The 15,474-nt window shown below is 48.9% G+C and overlaps 1 protein-coding gene across 1 annotated transcript in view; it reads left to right on the top strand.

Annotated features, from left to right (window-relative positions):
• Positions 1-13,982, top strand: part of MAP3K12 (mitogen-activated protein kinase kinase kinase 12) — a 107,777-nt gene extending 93,795 nt beyond the window's left edge. Inside the window, exons 9-14 of the mRNA XM_083728834.1 lie at positions 1,229-1,345; positions 3,174-3,311; positions 6,333-6,888; positions 8,109-8,179; positions 10,442-10,715; positions 13,767-13,982. Of these exons, the coding sequence (XP_083584960.1) occupies positions 1,229-1,345; positions 3,174-3,311; positions 6,333-6,888; positions 8,109-8,179; positions 10,442-10,715; positions 13,767-13,865 (1,255 nt within the window). The 3' untranslated portion in view covers positions 13,866-13,982. The remainder of the gene's footprint in view (positions 1-1,228; positions 1,346-3,173; positions 3,312-6,332; positions 6,889-8,108; positions 8,180-10,441; positions 10,716-13,766) is intronic.
• The last annotated feature ends 1,492 nt before the right edge of the window (positions 13,983-15,474 follow it).

Here is a 15,474-nt window from a genome sequence, read left to right as displayed (position 1 = left end):
GAGACTCCTGAAGGGGAGTGAAAGGCGGGATATCAAATCCAAACTCTTCTTCTCTTCTTCAGAGGACAGTTCATCATTACCTCTGCAAGAGCTCAGAGTCCTTTAGAAAAACACTTGTGGAAAACCCCCCGTTTTAGCAACACACATTTATCCATTTTCCATTTTAAATCTTCCTTAATACATACACAGGGACGCGGGTGGCGCTGTGGGTTAAACCACAGAGCCTAGGACTTGCCAATCAGAAGGTCGGCGGTTCAAATCCCCGAGACAGGGTGAGCTCCCATTGCTCGGTCCCTGGTCCTGCCAACCTAGCAGTTCGAAAGCATGTCAGAGTGCAAGTAGATAAATAGGTACCGCTCTGGCGGGAAGGTAAATGGTGTTTTCCATGCGCTGCTCTGGTTCACCAGAAGCAGCTTAGTCATGTTGGCCACATGACCTAGAAGCTGTACGCCGGCTCCCTTGGCCAATAAAGCAAGATGAGCGCCGCAACCTTAGAGTCAGTCACGACTGGACCTAATGGTCAGGGGTCCCTTTACTTTTAATACATACACATTTTCCATTTTTGTGTGATTTAAACTATTATTCTTAACATGTATATCCACTCCCGTAGCAGACAGCATTAGTGAGACAGTGCCCCTTGCCATTTGGGTCACTGCTACCAATTCTTTTTTTTCAAATAATATTATTTTCAGTAGATAACCATAATAAAAAAGAAGAGATTAACAATAATAAAGACAAACAAAAAATAGGAGAAAAAGAGAAAAAAGAAGAAAGATACATACTACATATTACCACTTAATTAATTAAAATTAAGTACCATCCATCTTCATAAACATAGTATTTGACTTCCTCGAATCTCTTCCATCTGAATTTCTTAGTAATTATATGTAGCAGTTTCCAATATCAGTGTTTCAAAAGACCATATCACAGTCCTAATCATATTACATAGCTTTCCTTATCATACATTTTCTTATTTATAAATTTAATTCAATTTTAATCCTAGGCCTAATTGTTTCTTTCAAGTGGTTACATATCTTTAATATTACAGTATTTATTCAAATTGTCTTTAAATTTCTTCCAATCTTCTTGGTGTTCCTCTTCTTTCTGGTCGCGGATTCTCCACTGCTGCCAATTCTGAAAAGTACCCCCTCTGCAGCAGAGCTCAGACACGACTCCCGAGGCCGGTTCATATAGGATCCCTGATAGCTGTTTTCCTCTCCCTCCCCAGGCATGCTTTGGACATCCGGGAGCATTATGAGCGCAAGCTTGAGCGAGCCAACAACCTGTACATGGAGCTCAACTCCCTCATGCTACAGCTGGAGCTGAAGGAGAAGGAGCTGCTCAGGTGAGAAGGCGGAAACTCAAAAACAGGACAGGGAAACCTGGGGCCTGCTGGGTGCTGTTGGACTCCCATCAGCCCCAGCCGGCAGGGCCCAGTGGACAATGGGAGCTGCAGTCCCAGAAACATCTGGTGGATCCTACTGCAAGGGGTGCTAGACATTGCAACTGGTTTTTACCAATTTTTTTGTCCAGGTTTCCCTAAAGGAAGTGGGGAAGGATCCTGATGCCTCTGGCTGCTCCTGACTTCTAGGTGGCAAGCTTTTTCTGGCTTGCTATGCCAGAGAGCTTGGACCAGGAAGGACGGCAGCATTATCCAATCTGTGGATCTGAGAAGCATGACGGGTTTTCCCCTTCATAAGCCCAATGATTCCCACAGCAGCATTTGAGGCTATACAGGAAGAGGATGAGGTGTGAGCCAGGGCAAAGCCAATTGAGAAGGGCCATAGCTCAATGGCTAGGGGCATCTACCCTGTCCCCGACATCCAGATGTCCCCGGTTTGATTCCTGGCATTTCCAGGCAGAACCAGGAGAGACCCCTGTTTGGAACCCTGGTCGGGCCCCTGCAAGTCATTGCAGACAATAGTGAGATACATGGACCATTGGTCAGACTGGGTACAAGGTACAAGGCAACTCATTATTTCCCAGCGTCCCAGGGAACAATCCCTGTAACAATCCCTGTGTCCCTGTAACAATTATAATTATAATTATTTATTCTTTATACCCCACCTATCTGGCCGGGTTTCCCCAGCCACTCTGGGCAAATGCCAACTGAATAATAATAATAATAATAATAATAATAATAATAATGTGATAAAATGTCAAGCGTTAAAAACTTTCCCTATACAGGGCTGCCTTCCAATGTCTTCTAAAAGTCAGATAGTTGTTTATTTCCTTGACATCTGATGGGAGGGCATTCCACAGAGCAGGCGCCACTACTGAGAAGGCCCTCTGCCTGGTTCCCTGTAACCTCGCTTCCCACAGTGAGGGAACTGCCAGAAGGCCCTCGGCGCTGGACCTCAGTGTCCGGGTTACAAGATGGGAGTGGAGATGTTCCTTCAGGTATACTGTGCTGAGGCCATTTAGGGCTTTAAAGGTCAGCACCAACACTTTGAATTGTGCTTGGAAACGTACTGGGAGCCAATGTAGGTCTTTTAAGACCGGTGTTATATGGTCTCGGCGGCCACTCCCAGTCACCAGTCTAGCTGCTGCATTCTGGATTAGTTGTAGTTTCCAGGCCAGCTTCAAAGGTAGAGCGCATTGCAGTCGTCCAAGCGAGAGATAACCAGAGCATGCACCACTCTGGCGAGACAGTTCACAGGCAGGTAGGGTCTCAGCCTGTGTACCAGATGGAGCTGGTAGACAGCTGCCCTGGACACAGAATTGACCTGCGCCTCCATGGACAGCTGTGAGTCCAAAATGACTCCCGGGCTGCACACCTGGTCCTTCAGGGGCACAGTTACCCCATTCAGGACCAGAGTGTCCTCCACACCCACCCGCCTCATCCCCCAGAAACAGTATTTCTGTCATGTCATGATTCAACCTCAGTAGAAAATTCAGAGATACATGGACAATTGGTCAGGCAGCTTCCTATTTTCCTGTGTCCCAGGGAACCCTGTAACAACTTCCCTGTAAATTTGGATAACGTATGTGTATGCATGTGTGTTTAGTTGGGGCATCATTGGTTGCTGCAATTGATGTATTTTAATTGCACAACCATTTACAATAATTGTATTTTGCCTTCCTGCCCTCCGAAGAATCCATGCCACCCAGCGGTCAGGTGTCTGCGCAGTCCGTCCTCATCCGTTCTCAATTTTTTCCATCTCCATCCGTAGGCGGGAGCAAGCCCTGGAGAAGAAGTACCCTGGGCTCTTTAAGCACCACCCTTCACGCAGCCTCCTGCATGGCAACACCGTGGAAAAGCTGATCAAGAAGAGGAATGTGCCTCAGAAACTCTCTCCGCACAGCAAGAGGTGAGAAGCGACCGGGAAAAGGCCTGCCAAGGAGAGAGCGAATGATGAAGAGTCTCTGTCGCTTTCAGTGTTGTGTGGCATGATTTTGTGGGAGTGCAGATGTAGAGTACAGTTCACAACTCAGCTCCCTAAGAATCTCAACTTCCTTCCTTTTTTTTCTTTAAAACAAGCAAGCTTCTAGCCCTCATCGTTACAGAGATGCATTTGAACCCATGTAGGCAATGCCTTGTCCAATCTCAGAAGTCAGAGGAATGGCTTAATAAGCTTTGCTGTGGTTGTGGCTTCTGTTGCATAGCTCCTGGCTTCCTCCACATGTCCGTACATTATGTATAGTATTTTTAGAATGAAGAATAAATTAGGCATATTTGCTTAGTTTGCATAATTTATTCAGCTTGCAGAATTCAGCTTTCCTGGGCTCAGAATCTGTCTCTTCATCTACATATCTGTACACATACATATGTTTGAATAGGGTACACTTAATGGTGTTTAAGGTTTTCCAGCGCAACCTCCTAAAATGCAGGGCCTCAAAATAAGCCCTGATGCAAAGGGCTTTTTACAATGTCAGTTGCATGCAATAACAGATCTCGAAATGTGACTGGCATCTGGTGAAGAATCTAGGAACCTGAAAGTCCTTGCTTTTTGTTGTTTGCCAAAAATAAAACCAAGCTTATAGCCCTTACGATTTCCAAACAAGCAATTTATGGTCAGTATTTGGTGGAATCTCAAAACACAAATGAAGGCAGGAAATAATTTCCAGTGACCAGGAAGCACGGCTACAGTGCATTAAGCTCAACAAATGGAACTGGTTATTTTGCTACAACCTGATAACTATCGGCTTGGCGGGCTTTTTCTCTAGTGGCACCATTGTTGTGGAAATATGAAATGTGAGAGGCCTCATCAGTATTGGCATTCCGCCGGTTCTTGAAGACACGCCTGTTTAGCAAGCATTCCCCTGATCTCCTGACTTGAACCTCCCGCTTTAATTCTTCTTTTAACTGTTTTAACAATTATGCTGGTTCATGGGCTTGTTTATTATAGTTCTTAATTATGATTATTACTATTATTAATAATAATAAATTTTAATTTATACACCACCCTACATGGCCAGGGCCAGGCTCAGGGCGGCTAACACCAAATATAAATGACAATATAACGTAATAGAAAACAACAACAAACAACAAACAAACAGTTAATTAAAATATGGCTTAAAATACAGCTTAAAATTACAGATGTTTTGATGAAACTGTTTCACTATGTATTCTAATTAGGAGTAGCTATATATTTTTATAATCGGTTTTATATTTGTTCCTTTGTTTGCTAGCTTTTATTTGCTTGCAAATGGTCTTGGTATCTTCCCGAAAGGAAAGGTAGCATATAAAATCAGTAAAAATAATTGGAGGAATATGACATCAGTGACAGTAAAAGAGCATGAAAATCAATAAAGCAAACCAGGAACAACAAAACAAGACCCAACAGGGGATGCTGACAGTGTCGAAAACATTTTTTCACCCCAAAGGCCTGATTCCCTTCCAGGCAACTTTCTGGGGCCACATGCCATAGTTGGGCATTAGATTTATAGATCACCCTTCAGTTCGCAGAGTATAAAACAGGATAAAGACATAAAAATAAGTAAAACAAAACAGCAAAACAATAACCCACCCCTTCCCACAGACACATTTTAAAAGGTTGTAGAATATTAATCAGCCCAAGGCCTGGTTGAAGAGGAATGTTTTTACCTGGCATCTAAATACAGTGGAACCTCATTTAATCCGTTCCGGGAGACCGTTGGACTTCCACAACGTTTGAAAACTGAAAGCAGAAGCCTCAAAATAATAGGGAAACTCAAACGGAAGACATGTTGCACGTTCGGCTTCCAAAAATTGTTCAAAAACCGAAGCAGTTACTTCCAGGTTTTTGGTGTCGAAAGCCGAAACATGCGTCAACAGAAATGCTTGACAGCCGACATTCCACTGTATATGCAATGAAGGCGCCAGGCAAGCCACCCTGGGGAGAGCATTCCACAAAACTGGGAGCCACTACAGAAAAGGCCTCGCCACCCTCTGGACCTCACATGGAGGAGGCACACAATAAAGGGCCTCAGATGTTGATCTCAGGGTCCAGGTCAGTTTGTATGGGGAGAGGTGGTCCTTGAGGTAAGTTTTTATGCACACAGACACACACACCATCCTCCATTCAGGCAAGGCAGCAGTATCAGAGTCCAAGGGAGATGCAAAGAGGGGCCAGCGTGGGGTATGGCCTGCAGAGAACCCTGAGGGTCAGACAGAGAGGGCTGGAGAATTGAACTCCCAAAGCCGAGGCTCCCCATTGCCGCTGTAAAAGGTCAAACTGAAACAACTGTGGTCCAACAGCTCCATCTGGTGTGCAGGCTGAGACCCTACCTGCCTGCGGACTGTCTCGCCAGAGTGGTGCATGCTCTAGTTATCTCCCGCTTGGACTACTGCAATGCGCTCTACGTGGGGCTACCTTTGAAGGTGACCCGGAAACTGCAGTTAATCCGGAATGCGGCAGCTAGACTGGTGACTGGGAGTGGCTGCCAAGACCACATAACACGGGTCTTGAAAGACCTACATTGGCTCCCAGTACGTTTCCGAGCATAATTCAATGTGTTGGTGTTGCCCTTTAAAGCCCTAAACGGCCTCGGTCCTGTATACCTGAAGGAGCGTCTCCACCCCCATCATTCAGCCGAGGGCCTTCTGGTGGTTCCCTCATTGCGAGAAGCGAAGTTACATGGAACCAGACAGCGGGCCTTCTCGGTAGTGGCACCTGCCCTGTGGAACGCCCTCCCTTCAGATGTGAAGGAAATAAGCAGCTATCTTCTTTTTAAAAGACATCTGAAGGCAGCCCTGTTTAGGGAAGTTTTTAATATTTAATGCTGTACTGTTTTTAACACTTGATTGGAAGCCGCCCAGAGTGGCTGGGGAAACTCAGCCAGATGGGTGGGGTATATCATCATCATCATCATCATCATCATTAATATGCCACAATTGTTCTCTTCCACAGGCCTGACATTCTGAAGACGGAGGTGATCATGGACCCCACCCTGCCCCAGTTCGCCATCCCCGTGTGCCAGAAAGGGCCCCCGTCCCCTGGGCGCAGCCGGCGGGCAAAGTCGCGCTACCGCAAGGTCAGCACCCGAGGCAGCTGTGGGGAGCTGGCCGATCCGGGGGGAGCCAAGCGCCTAGAGCCCTGCGCGGCCCTCAGGGGGCTCCAGCACGACCTGCTGCTACGCAAGATGTCGTCTTCCAGCCCCGACCTCATCTCCACCACCCTGGGAGCCGAAGGCCGCAAGGGGGCAGCCGGCCCCGAATCCCCGCCAGCCGAGCAGCCCTGCAGCGAGACGCCCAGCGAAGACACGGCCTCCGTCCCCTGCTCCAGCAGCCCCGAGTCACCCTCTTCGCGACAAGGTGCCGTGGGCCCCCCAGGGAAGGCCAGGCTGCAGCCGGGAGAGGAAGCCGAGCGGGAGCAGGGCAGGGGCAGCCGAGCAGCGGCCGCACCGCAATCCCAGCACCTCACGCCAGCCGCCATGTTGTATCGGGCAGCCGTCACCCGGAGTCAGGTAGGGGCGGACAGGGGGCGCTCTTTCTTCCCTCCATAGGAGCCAGTTCCTAGGGGCTGAGGTCTCTTCGCCCCCTTCCAAAATTGGTGGGCATTTCTATTCAAATGGTGTGCATACACCACATTTTGTGATCAATTCTGCAGGGTGGGGCTTACCCCCTGCCCAATATTTTATTCGAGTCCCAGCAACGGGAAAATGAAATCCTAACAGAAGGGGATGCTTTTCCCCTAAAAAAAGGATTGTTGATTCATTTCGCGCAACAGGGTTGTTTGCTCAATCCAGCCCTTCTCCATCTATATGGCCACCATAGTTGACTTTTGCACATCGTTTATCTACTTGTCTGGGAAGTCACACATTTAAGTAGGAGCTGTGTGCATGCGATTGCCCTGCCTCACCTGGAGCTGTGGCTGTGAAGCACAGGTGCATAGCTGTCAACTTTTCCCTTTTCTTGCGAGGAATCCTATTTGGAATAAGGGAATTTCCCTTTTAAAAAGGGAACCGTTGACAGCTATGCACAGGTGAGAGGTTCGAAACACTGCCAGCCAGCTATTCAAAATCTGTTTCTGCATGTCTGTTTGGATCACGGCCCCAAAATCCAATAATAATAATAATAATAATAATAATAATTTATTTATACCCCGCCCGTCTGGCTGAGTCTCCCCAGCCATTCTGGGCGGCTCCCAATCAAATGTTAAAAATAGTACAGCACTAAACATTAAAAACTTCCCTAAACAGGGCTGCCTTCAGATGTCTTTTAAAGATAGGATAGCTGCTTATTTCCTTCACATCTGAAGGGAGGGTGTTCCACAGGGTGGGCGCCACTACCGAGAAGGCCCTCTGTCTGGTTCCCCGTAACCTCACCTCTCGCAGTGAGGGAACTGCCAGAAGGCCCTCAGCGCTGGATCTCAGCATCCGGGCAGAACGATGCGGGTGGAGACGCTCCTTCGGGTCTACTGGGCGAGGCCGTTTAGGGCTTTAAAGGTCAGCACCAACACTTTGAATTGTGCTCGGAAATGTACTGGGAGCCAATGCAGATCTCTCAGGACCGGTGTTATGTGGTCCCAGCGGCCGCTCCCAGTCACCAGTCTAGCTGCTGCAATAGCACTGAAAATGGTGGAATATGTTTTTTTAAGAATCTTGGAGGTTGGTGGGTTTTGTTTACTCCAGTCTCATTTTAGCCATGACATAGTTCCTTTTTTTCTCTCTTCTTCTCGGCTCAGAAGCGCGGGGTCTCCTCGGAGGAGGAGGAAGGCGAGGTAGACAGCGAAGTTGAGCTCCCTCTCCGGCAAAGGTGAGTGTTTGCCTGGGTTAGCCCAGTACGACTGGTGGAAGATGGGGGTGGTTAGCCCTGAGTCCCCCCCCCCCACACACAATAGAATCAATCTCTGTGCAACAGTAGATCAGACATTACTATGAAGCTGATTCAGGACAGGAGAACAAAATGTCTTCACACAACTGGCTTTGGACTCATCAGGCAGGTTCCTGTTGTTTATTTATTTTGTGTCATTAGTGCACCTCAGGGATGGGGTAACCTCTGGCCCAGGAGCCAGTCTTAGAATCATAAGGTTGTGGAGTTGGAAGGGACCCTAAGGGTCATCTAGTCCAACGCCCTGCAACGCAATAACCAAGCTAACAAAAAACAAATTAATATAATACAAATTTAAAAGCTGACTTTCCACCTCCATATGTTCTTTCTTTTTTCCTCCCTCTGGCACTCTGGTCAGTGACTGAGATACAGTGGCACCTCGGTTTTCAAACGTCTCAGACATTGATAGTTTTGGCTTTCGAACGCCGAAAACTCAGTTTTCGAAAGCCGAACATGCCACGCAGCTTCCATATTGAGTTTCCCAGATGTAAATGCTTCCGGAAATTCATACTTCAGTTTTTGAACGTTTTGGAAGTCGAACAGTCTTCCAGAACAGGTTACATTCGAAAACCGAGGTACCACTGTAAATCGATTCATTTCCTCCCCTCGTTGCTGTCCCAAGTACAATATCTTTTCCAATTTTCATTTCAAAATCCACTCATCCCTTCTCCCTTCACATTGCATGAACAAGTGCAGTGGTACCTCGCGTTACGTACTGTCCCCCTTACGTGGTCCGCTAACCCGGAATTAGATGCCCCTTGTTGCGAACTTTGCCCCAGTTTGCGAGCAGAAGTTGCGCTCCGGCAGTGTGACAGAAGCGGAAGGTGCCATTAGCGAAAGCGCACTTCATGTTACAAGTGGTTTCCTGTTACGAACAGACCTCTGGAACGGATTAAGTACGTAACATGAGGTACCACTGTACCAATTTCTATTCTGACTTTTATACACAATTATAACCTTTCCTCAAAAAAGTTGAATACTGTAGAGGAAATCCTCCTTTACCTATGTATAATACTCATTAGTCTGTTTTAAAATCGGATGACCTGCATCTTCCAAGGCAGTCTGTTCAACGGACAAACCACTTAGACAACCAGAAAACCATTCCTTAATGCAGACACACATTCCCTAGGTGCAGCCATCCCATAGCTCAGAGATGGAGCCACCATGGTACCCTCCACATTTTGTGGGACTCCAGCTCCCATCTCTAACCATGGGCCACAGTCAGTGCCAGATTTACGTATAAGCTAAACAAGCTATAACTTAGGGCCCCACTCTCTTGGGGGCCCCAAAAAAATTTAACGGAAAAAAACCTGGATGTCCATTTCCAAAATATAAGATTAAATAAAACCCAAAAACCTGCATTGTTGTTTTGTGTTGTGTAGGCTCCTATTTGTTATGTGCAAATGGCTTGAGATACCTATTGGGTCCATAAATTATCAGACAGTGGGCGCTCGGGTTGCGAACGTGATCCGTGCGGGAGGCATGTTCACAACCCACAGCGTCCACAACCTGCAGCGCCGCATCTCCGCATGTGCGGGTCGAGATTCGGCACTTCTGCGCATGTACAAAGCGCGATTTAGTGTTTTGTGCAAGCACCGAAACCCAGAAGCAACCCGTTCCGGTACTTCTAGGTTCAGCGCGGTGCACAAGCTGAAATCGCGCAACTTGAAGCGTCTGTAACCCGAGGTATGACTGTGTAGCATATATTCAACACAAAAAAACAGTGACAATTTGTAGTTGACAAAGGACGGCTGGACATATAAAGGGCCCCATTACCTTCAGTAATCTCCTGCCAACCTAGCAGTTCAAAAGCACGTCAAAGTGCAAGTAGATAAATAGGTACCGCTCCGGTGGGAAGGTAAACAGCGTTTCCATGCGCTGCTCTGGTTCGCCAGAAGCGGCTTAGTCATGCTGGCCACATGACCCTGAAGCTGTACGCTGGCTCCCTCGGCCAGTAAAGCAAGATGAGCACTGCAACCCCAGAGTCGGCCACAACTGGACCTAATGGTCAGGGGTCCCTTTACCTTTACCTTCAGTAGATCAGGACCTTATCAAACCTAAATCTGGCCCTAGCCACAGTGGGTGAGTTGGAGGCCAGTGAGGTTGAGTAGCCTGGCACCCCCATTGCCACACATCAGATGGGTCCATGTTGCCAGAGGGCTTCATATTTTCTCTCTCCTGACCCAGGTGGCCTCAGGCGATGAGCAAGCGGCAGTCGCTTTCCACTTTCAGCTCCGAGAACTTCTCCGATGGGGATGGCGAGGAGGGCACTGCCAGCGAGGGCACCACAGCATCCCACAGCGGTGGCACGCCAGATGTGGCCAGCACCAACACAGACGAACGCCTGGATGCTGAGCGCTCGGACGACGACATCCTGGGGCACTCAGACGGGCTGTCCGAAAAGGAGGCGGCCATTCAGCTTGTCAAACGCCAGCTCAGTGCCGAGCAGAACCCTGGAGAGGTGGGTGCAGTGCGAGAATGGCAGGGTGCTGGCATCCATTTCAGCTGCCGGGATTTTGTTTTGCCTGTGGGTTTCCCCCTGGTGGTGAACCTGGGCAATGCAGGAGCTTTGAGAAGGCTGCGAGGTCACTTTTACTGGTGCAGGAAAGCCCAAAATGTAGGTTACCTGCAGCCCAACATTGCCTGTTCCTGCACCTACTGGTTTTGTTGGCTTCTGGTCTGTTGTTAATGTGCTAAGACTGCACCATCAGCAAACGTGGAAGCGGACAGAACTCAGCCTCGTGAGTGGATTGGCTCACTATTTTATTTTTACATTATTAAATTTCAAGCTGCGTAGGAGGGCCGCCTTTTGGGGGGAAATTCCCAAACCAAAAAGAGAACTGAGATTGCCAGATTTCAACCCCTCTCCCTGACAAACCCTTTGCCCTTCCCTGTGCCTAGCAGAAGGAACCTAAATGTGGATCACATGCAAGATTAGCTTTTTCATTTTTCTGGGTGTGGAATATTTGCTTTAAAGGATCCTGCTGCCCTCTCGAGGTTAAAGGGACCCCTGGCCATTAGGTCCAGTTGTGGCCAACTCTGGGGTTGCGGCGCTCATCTTGCTTTACTGGCCGAGGGAGCTGGCGTACAGCTTCCGGGTCATGTGGCCAGCATGACTAAGCCACTTCTGGCGAACCAGAGCAGCGCATGGAAACGCCGGTTACCTTCCTGCCAGAGCGGTACCTATTTATCTACTTGCACTTTGATGTGCTTTCGAACTGCTAGGTGGGCAGGAGCAGGGACTGAGCAACGGGCGATCACCCCGTCGCAGGGATTCGAACCGCCGACCTTCTGATCGGCAAGCCCTAGGCTCTGTGGTTTAACCCACAGCGCCACCCGCGTCGAGGTTGCTGGGCTGCAAATCACGTCAGCCCTGGGCTCACTAGGGACAGTGGGAGCCACGGTCCAGTCGCATCTGGAAGGTCCCAGGTCCCCCATCCCAGCTTTAATGATGAGTATGCACTGGTATGATGGAAGTGGGCAGAAAAAGGTTTTCTCCCTCTCTCACAGCAACGTTTGAACATCCGGTGAAGCTGAATGTGGGGAGATTTAGGACAGACAAAAACTTCTTCATGCAGGGCATAGTTAAGCTGTGGAACTCATGTCCACAAGGGGCAACGATGGCCATTTTGAAAGAGGATTAAATACATTCAAGGAGGATAAGTCTATCAGTGGCTACTAGTTATGACCGCTATGCTCTATCTCTACCATCAGGAGGCGGTATACAGTGGTGCCCCGCAAGACGAACGCCTCGCAAAACGAAAAACTCGCAAGACGAAAGAGTTTTCCGTTTTTGAGTCATTCCGCAAGACGAATTTCCCTATGGGCTTGCTTCGCAAGAAGAAAGCCCATAGGGAAATCTCCGGGGACCTATTTTAAATGCTGGCGGTGGGGAGCAAAGCCTTTCGCCCCCCTCCGACCTTCAGAAGAGGTTGGGGGACCGACTGTCCCCGGACCTGGTCTGAAGGCGGTTTCCATAGGAACGCATTAATTGATTTTTAATGCATTCCTATGGGAAACCATGCTTCGCAAGACGAAAAACTCGCAAGACGAAAAAACTTGTGGAACGAATTAATTTCGTCTTGCGAGGCACCACTGTACTTCTAAATACCAGATTGAGGGGAGTGTTGTCGCAATGATGTCCTGCTTGCGTTCTTTCCTCAGACATCTCGTTGGCCACTGTAAGAACAGGATGCTGGATGAGGGACGGGCCTGATCCAGCAGAGCATTGGTTAAAGCTTTTTCCTTGCAGCCCAATTCAGGGCCACAGGTGGCCTCATGCTGGGTGTTCATCGGTATGCAGATGATACCCAGCTCTACCTCTCTTTTAAGTCAGAGCCAGTGAAGGCATTAAAGGTCCTGTGTGAGTATCTGGAGGCGGTTGGAGGATGGATGGCGGCTAATGGATTGAGGTTGAATCCTGACAAGGCAGAAGTACTGTTTTGGGGAAACAGGGGGCGGGCAGGTGTGGAGGACTCACTGGTCCTGAATGGGGTAACTGTGGCCCTGAATGACCAGGTGTGCAGCCTGGGAGTCATTTTGCACTCACAGCTGTCCATGGAGGTGCAGGTCAATTCTGTGTCCAGGGCAGCTGTCTACCAGCTCCATCTGGTACACAGGCTGAGACCCTACAATGCCCGCAGACTGTCTCGCCAGGGTGGTGCATGCTCTAGTTATCTCCCACTTGGACTGCAATGCGTTCCACGTGGGGCTACCTTTGAAGGTGACTTGGAAACTACAATTAATCCAGAATGCGGCAGATGGACTGGTGACTGGGAGTGGTCACCATATAACACCGGTCTTGAAAGACCTACACTGGCTCCCAGTACGTTTCCGAGCACAATTCAAAGTGTTGTTGTTGACCTTTAAACCCTAAACGGCCTCGGTCCTGTATACCTGAAGGAGCGTCTCCACCCCCATCGTTCAGCCCGGACACTGAGATCCAGCACCGAGGGCCTTCTGGCAGTTCCCTCACTGCAAGAAGCGAAGTTACAGGGAACCAGAGGGCCTTCTTGGTAGTGACATCCGCCCTTCAGATGCCAAGGAAATAAACAACTACAATGGTACCTCTGGTTACAAACTTAATTCGTTCCGGAGGCCGTTCTTAAGCTGAAACCGTTCTTATCCTGAGGCACACTTTTGCTAATGGGGCCTCCCACTGCGCACGATTTCCGTTCGCATCCTGAACAAAGTTCGCAACCAGGAGCAGCTACCTCCGCGATAGCAGAGATCGTAACCTGAAGCATTCATAACCAGAAGCATTTGTAACCAGAGATACCACTGCATCTGACTTTTAGAAGACCTCTGAAGGCAGCCCTGTATAGGGGAGTTTTTAATGTTTGATGTTTTATCGTGTTTTTAGTATTTTGTTGGGAGCCACCCAGAGGGGCTGGGGAAACCCAGCGAGGTGGGCTGGGGATAAATAATAAATTATTATTATTATTATTATTATATTATTGGGTATTATTTCTCCACATGCCCCGATTTCCTCACACTCTCCCTCTCCTTCCAGGACGCTGCTGCCTACGAGGATTCGGACTGCGACAGTGCCGAACTGGACCATTCAGGCAGCGGGGAGATGCAGAGACTTCAGGACATGCCCAGTTTGTGATCGCACCGGTTTGGCTTTTCCTTCCCCGGGTTGTACAGACCCCTGGCCCTTCCCTGCACCACGACCACCTCCCCAGATATTTATATAAATAATCTATAAAAGCTCTATATAAATCTATATATCTCATAATCTCTGGAAGGAGAGCCAGTGCGCCTCATCCCTGCCTTCTTCTGGACTGGTTGTGGGGTCGAAGGCCCCTTCCCTGTCACCGGGGCTTGCAGTTTTCACTTGGGGCAGCTGGAGACGTGGAACAAACGGACACGCAAACCCTGCAGCCGTCGGCCCCGCAACTAAGCAGGAGAGGCCTTCGATACACACAGAAAGCAGAGTCAATCCCTTCTGTTCTGCTGCCTCATGAGTCCTGGACATTGTGGGCCCCGGCTGAGGACCAACGAGCTCTAACCAGGCCCAGGGAGTAAGCGATGGGCCTGTGGGCAGAGAGAGAAGACCCGGGCTGGGGAATGGTGCGTTCTTCTACCAAAGGAAGCGGCAAGGAGCTCTCAGCGCACTGGCAAGGCTCAAACATCTTAGCTGGACCAGGCACATTCCAGGTGCCAGACTGTTTCTGATCTGGACTCAATGCATGTTTGGGCCACAGTCAGCACGGAAACCTCCCCCTACCCAGAGCTTGGGAATAAGTTGTTTTCCTTCCCCTTGCCCCCAATATAGCCCTCCCCGAAAGTAACAACCAAAGCCTGAGCGCAACAAGCCCTCTTCTCTTCCAACAGTCCTTCCTTCCTTCCTTCCTCCCTCCCTCCCATACTGTATATATGTGTACACACACACACAGACACACACACGAACACACACACACACTCTAGATGTGGCCCATTCCAATGGTGGAATGGGGGGGAAACCTGCTCCATTTCTCTCCTGCTGGCACCAACATGCACTGCACTTTTCAAGTAATTTATTTATTTTTTAATTTATAACGAGAAATGTTTACATTTGCACTTAACACGTGTCTCTGTCAGATGGATCTGTGTAACGGGGGGGGGGAGCGGGGAGGTAAGCGAGAGATAGAGAGATCGTGTGCACGGACGGACAAGGCAGGAATTGGGATTTCTGATCCCAATGCTCGATTCTGGCGAAAGCCTTTTAACGTTTAAAAAGGGGGGAAGGGGAGTCTGTTGAGCGTACCCCGGCGAGGAAGAATCCCCTTTCCTCTTGGTTTCTCAGGTGAAGGTCCTGGTTTGGAGAAATATGTCCCTCTCCTTTCACGTTTGTTGTTTATTTGTGTTTGGTTAAAAACACCAAGGGTGTGAGAGCTTAGCGCAGGGGTGGACACAAAAGGGTTTAAAAAAAGAGAAAGGGGAAAACCCCGCTCCTGGTGCAAAAAGATGAACTAAGGCAGGGTTTCTCAGCCACAGATTTTGGGACCAGCACATTCCCCCCCCCCGCCCACCCTCTGCCATTTTGACAAAGCAGCCTGGGTGGCAGAGGTGGGGGACAACTAAGCCGAGACTACTGGGAAAGAGACGAGTTCCTGAAACAAAGCTGAACTGGCTAAAAAATGTCTTCCTTTGCTCACTAGCACTATGAGCTGTGGCTTTTGTGACACCCCCTGCCCAGCTTATTTGCATATGGGGGGTCCCCCTTCCAGTGCACA

Source organism: Podarcis gaigeae (assembly GCF_964106915.1).
Source record: "Podarcis gaigeae genome assembly, chromosome: 2".
Lineage (NCBI taxonomy): Eukaryota > Metazoa > Chordata > Lepidosauria > Squamata > Lacertidae > Podarcis > Podarcis gaigeae.
This window is presented reverse-complemented; position numbering and strand designations above follow the sequence as displayed.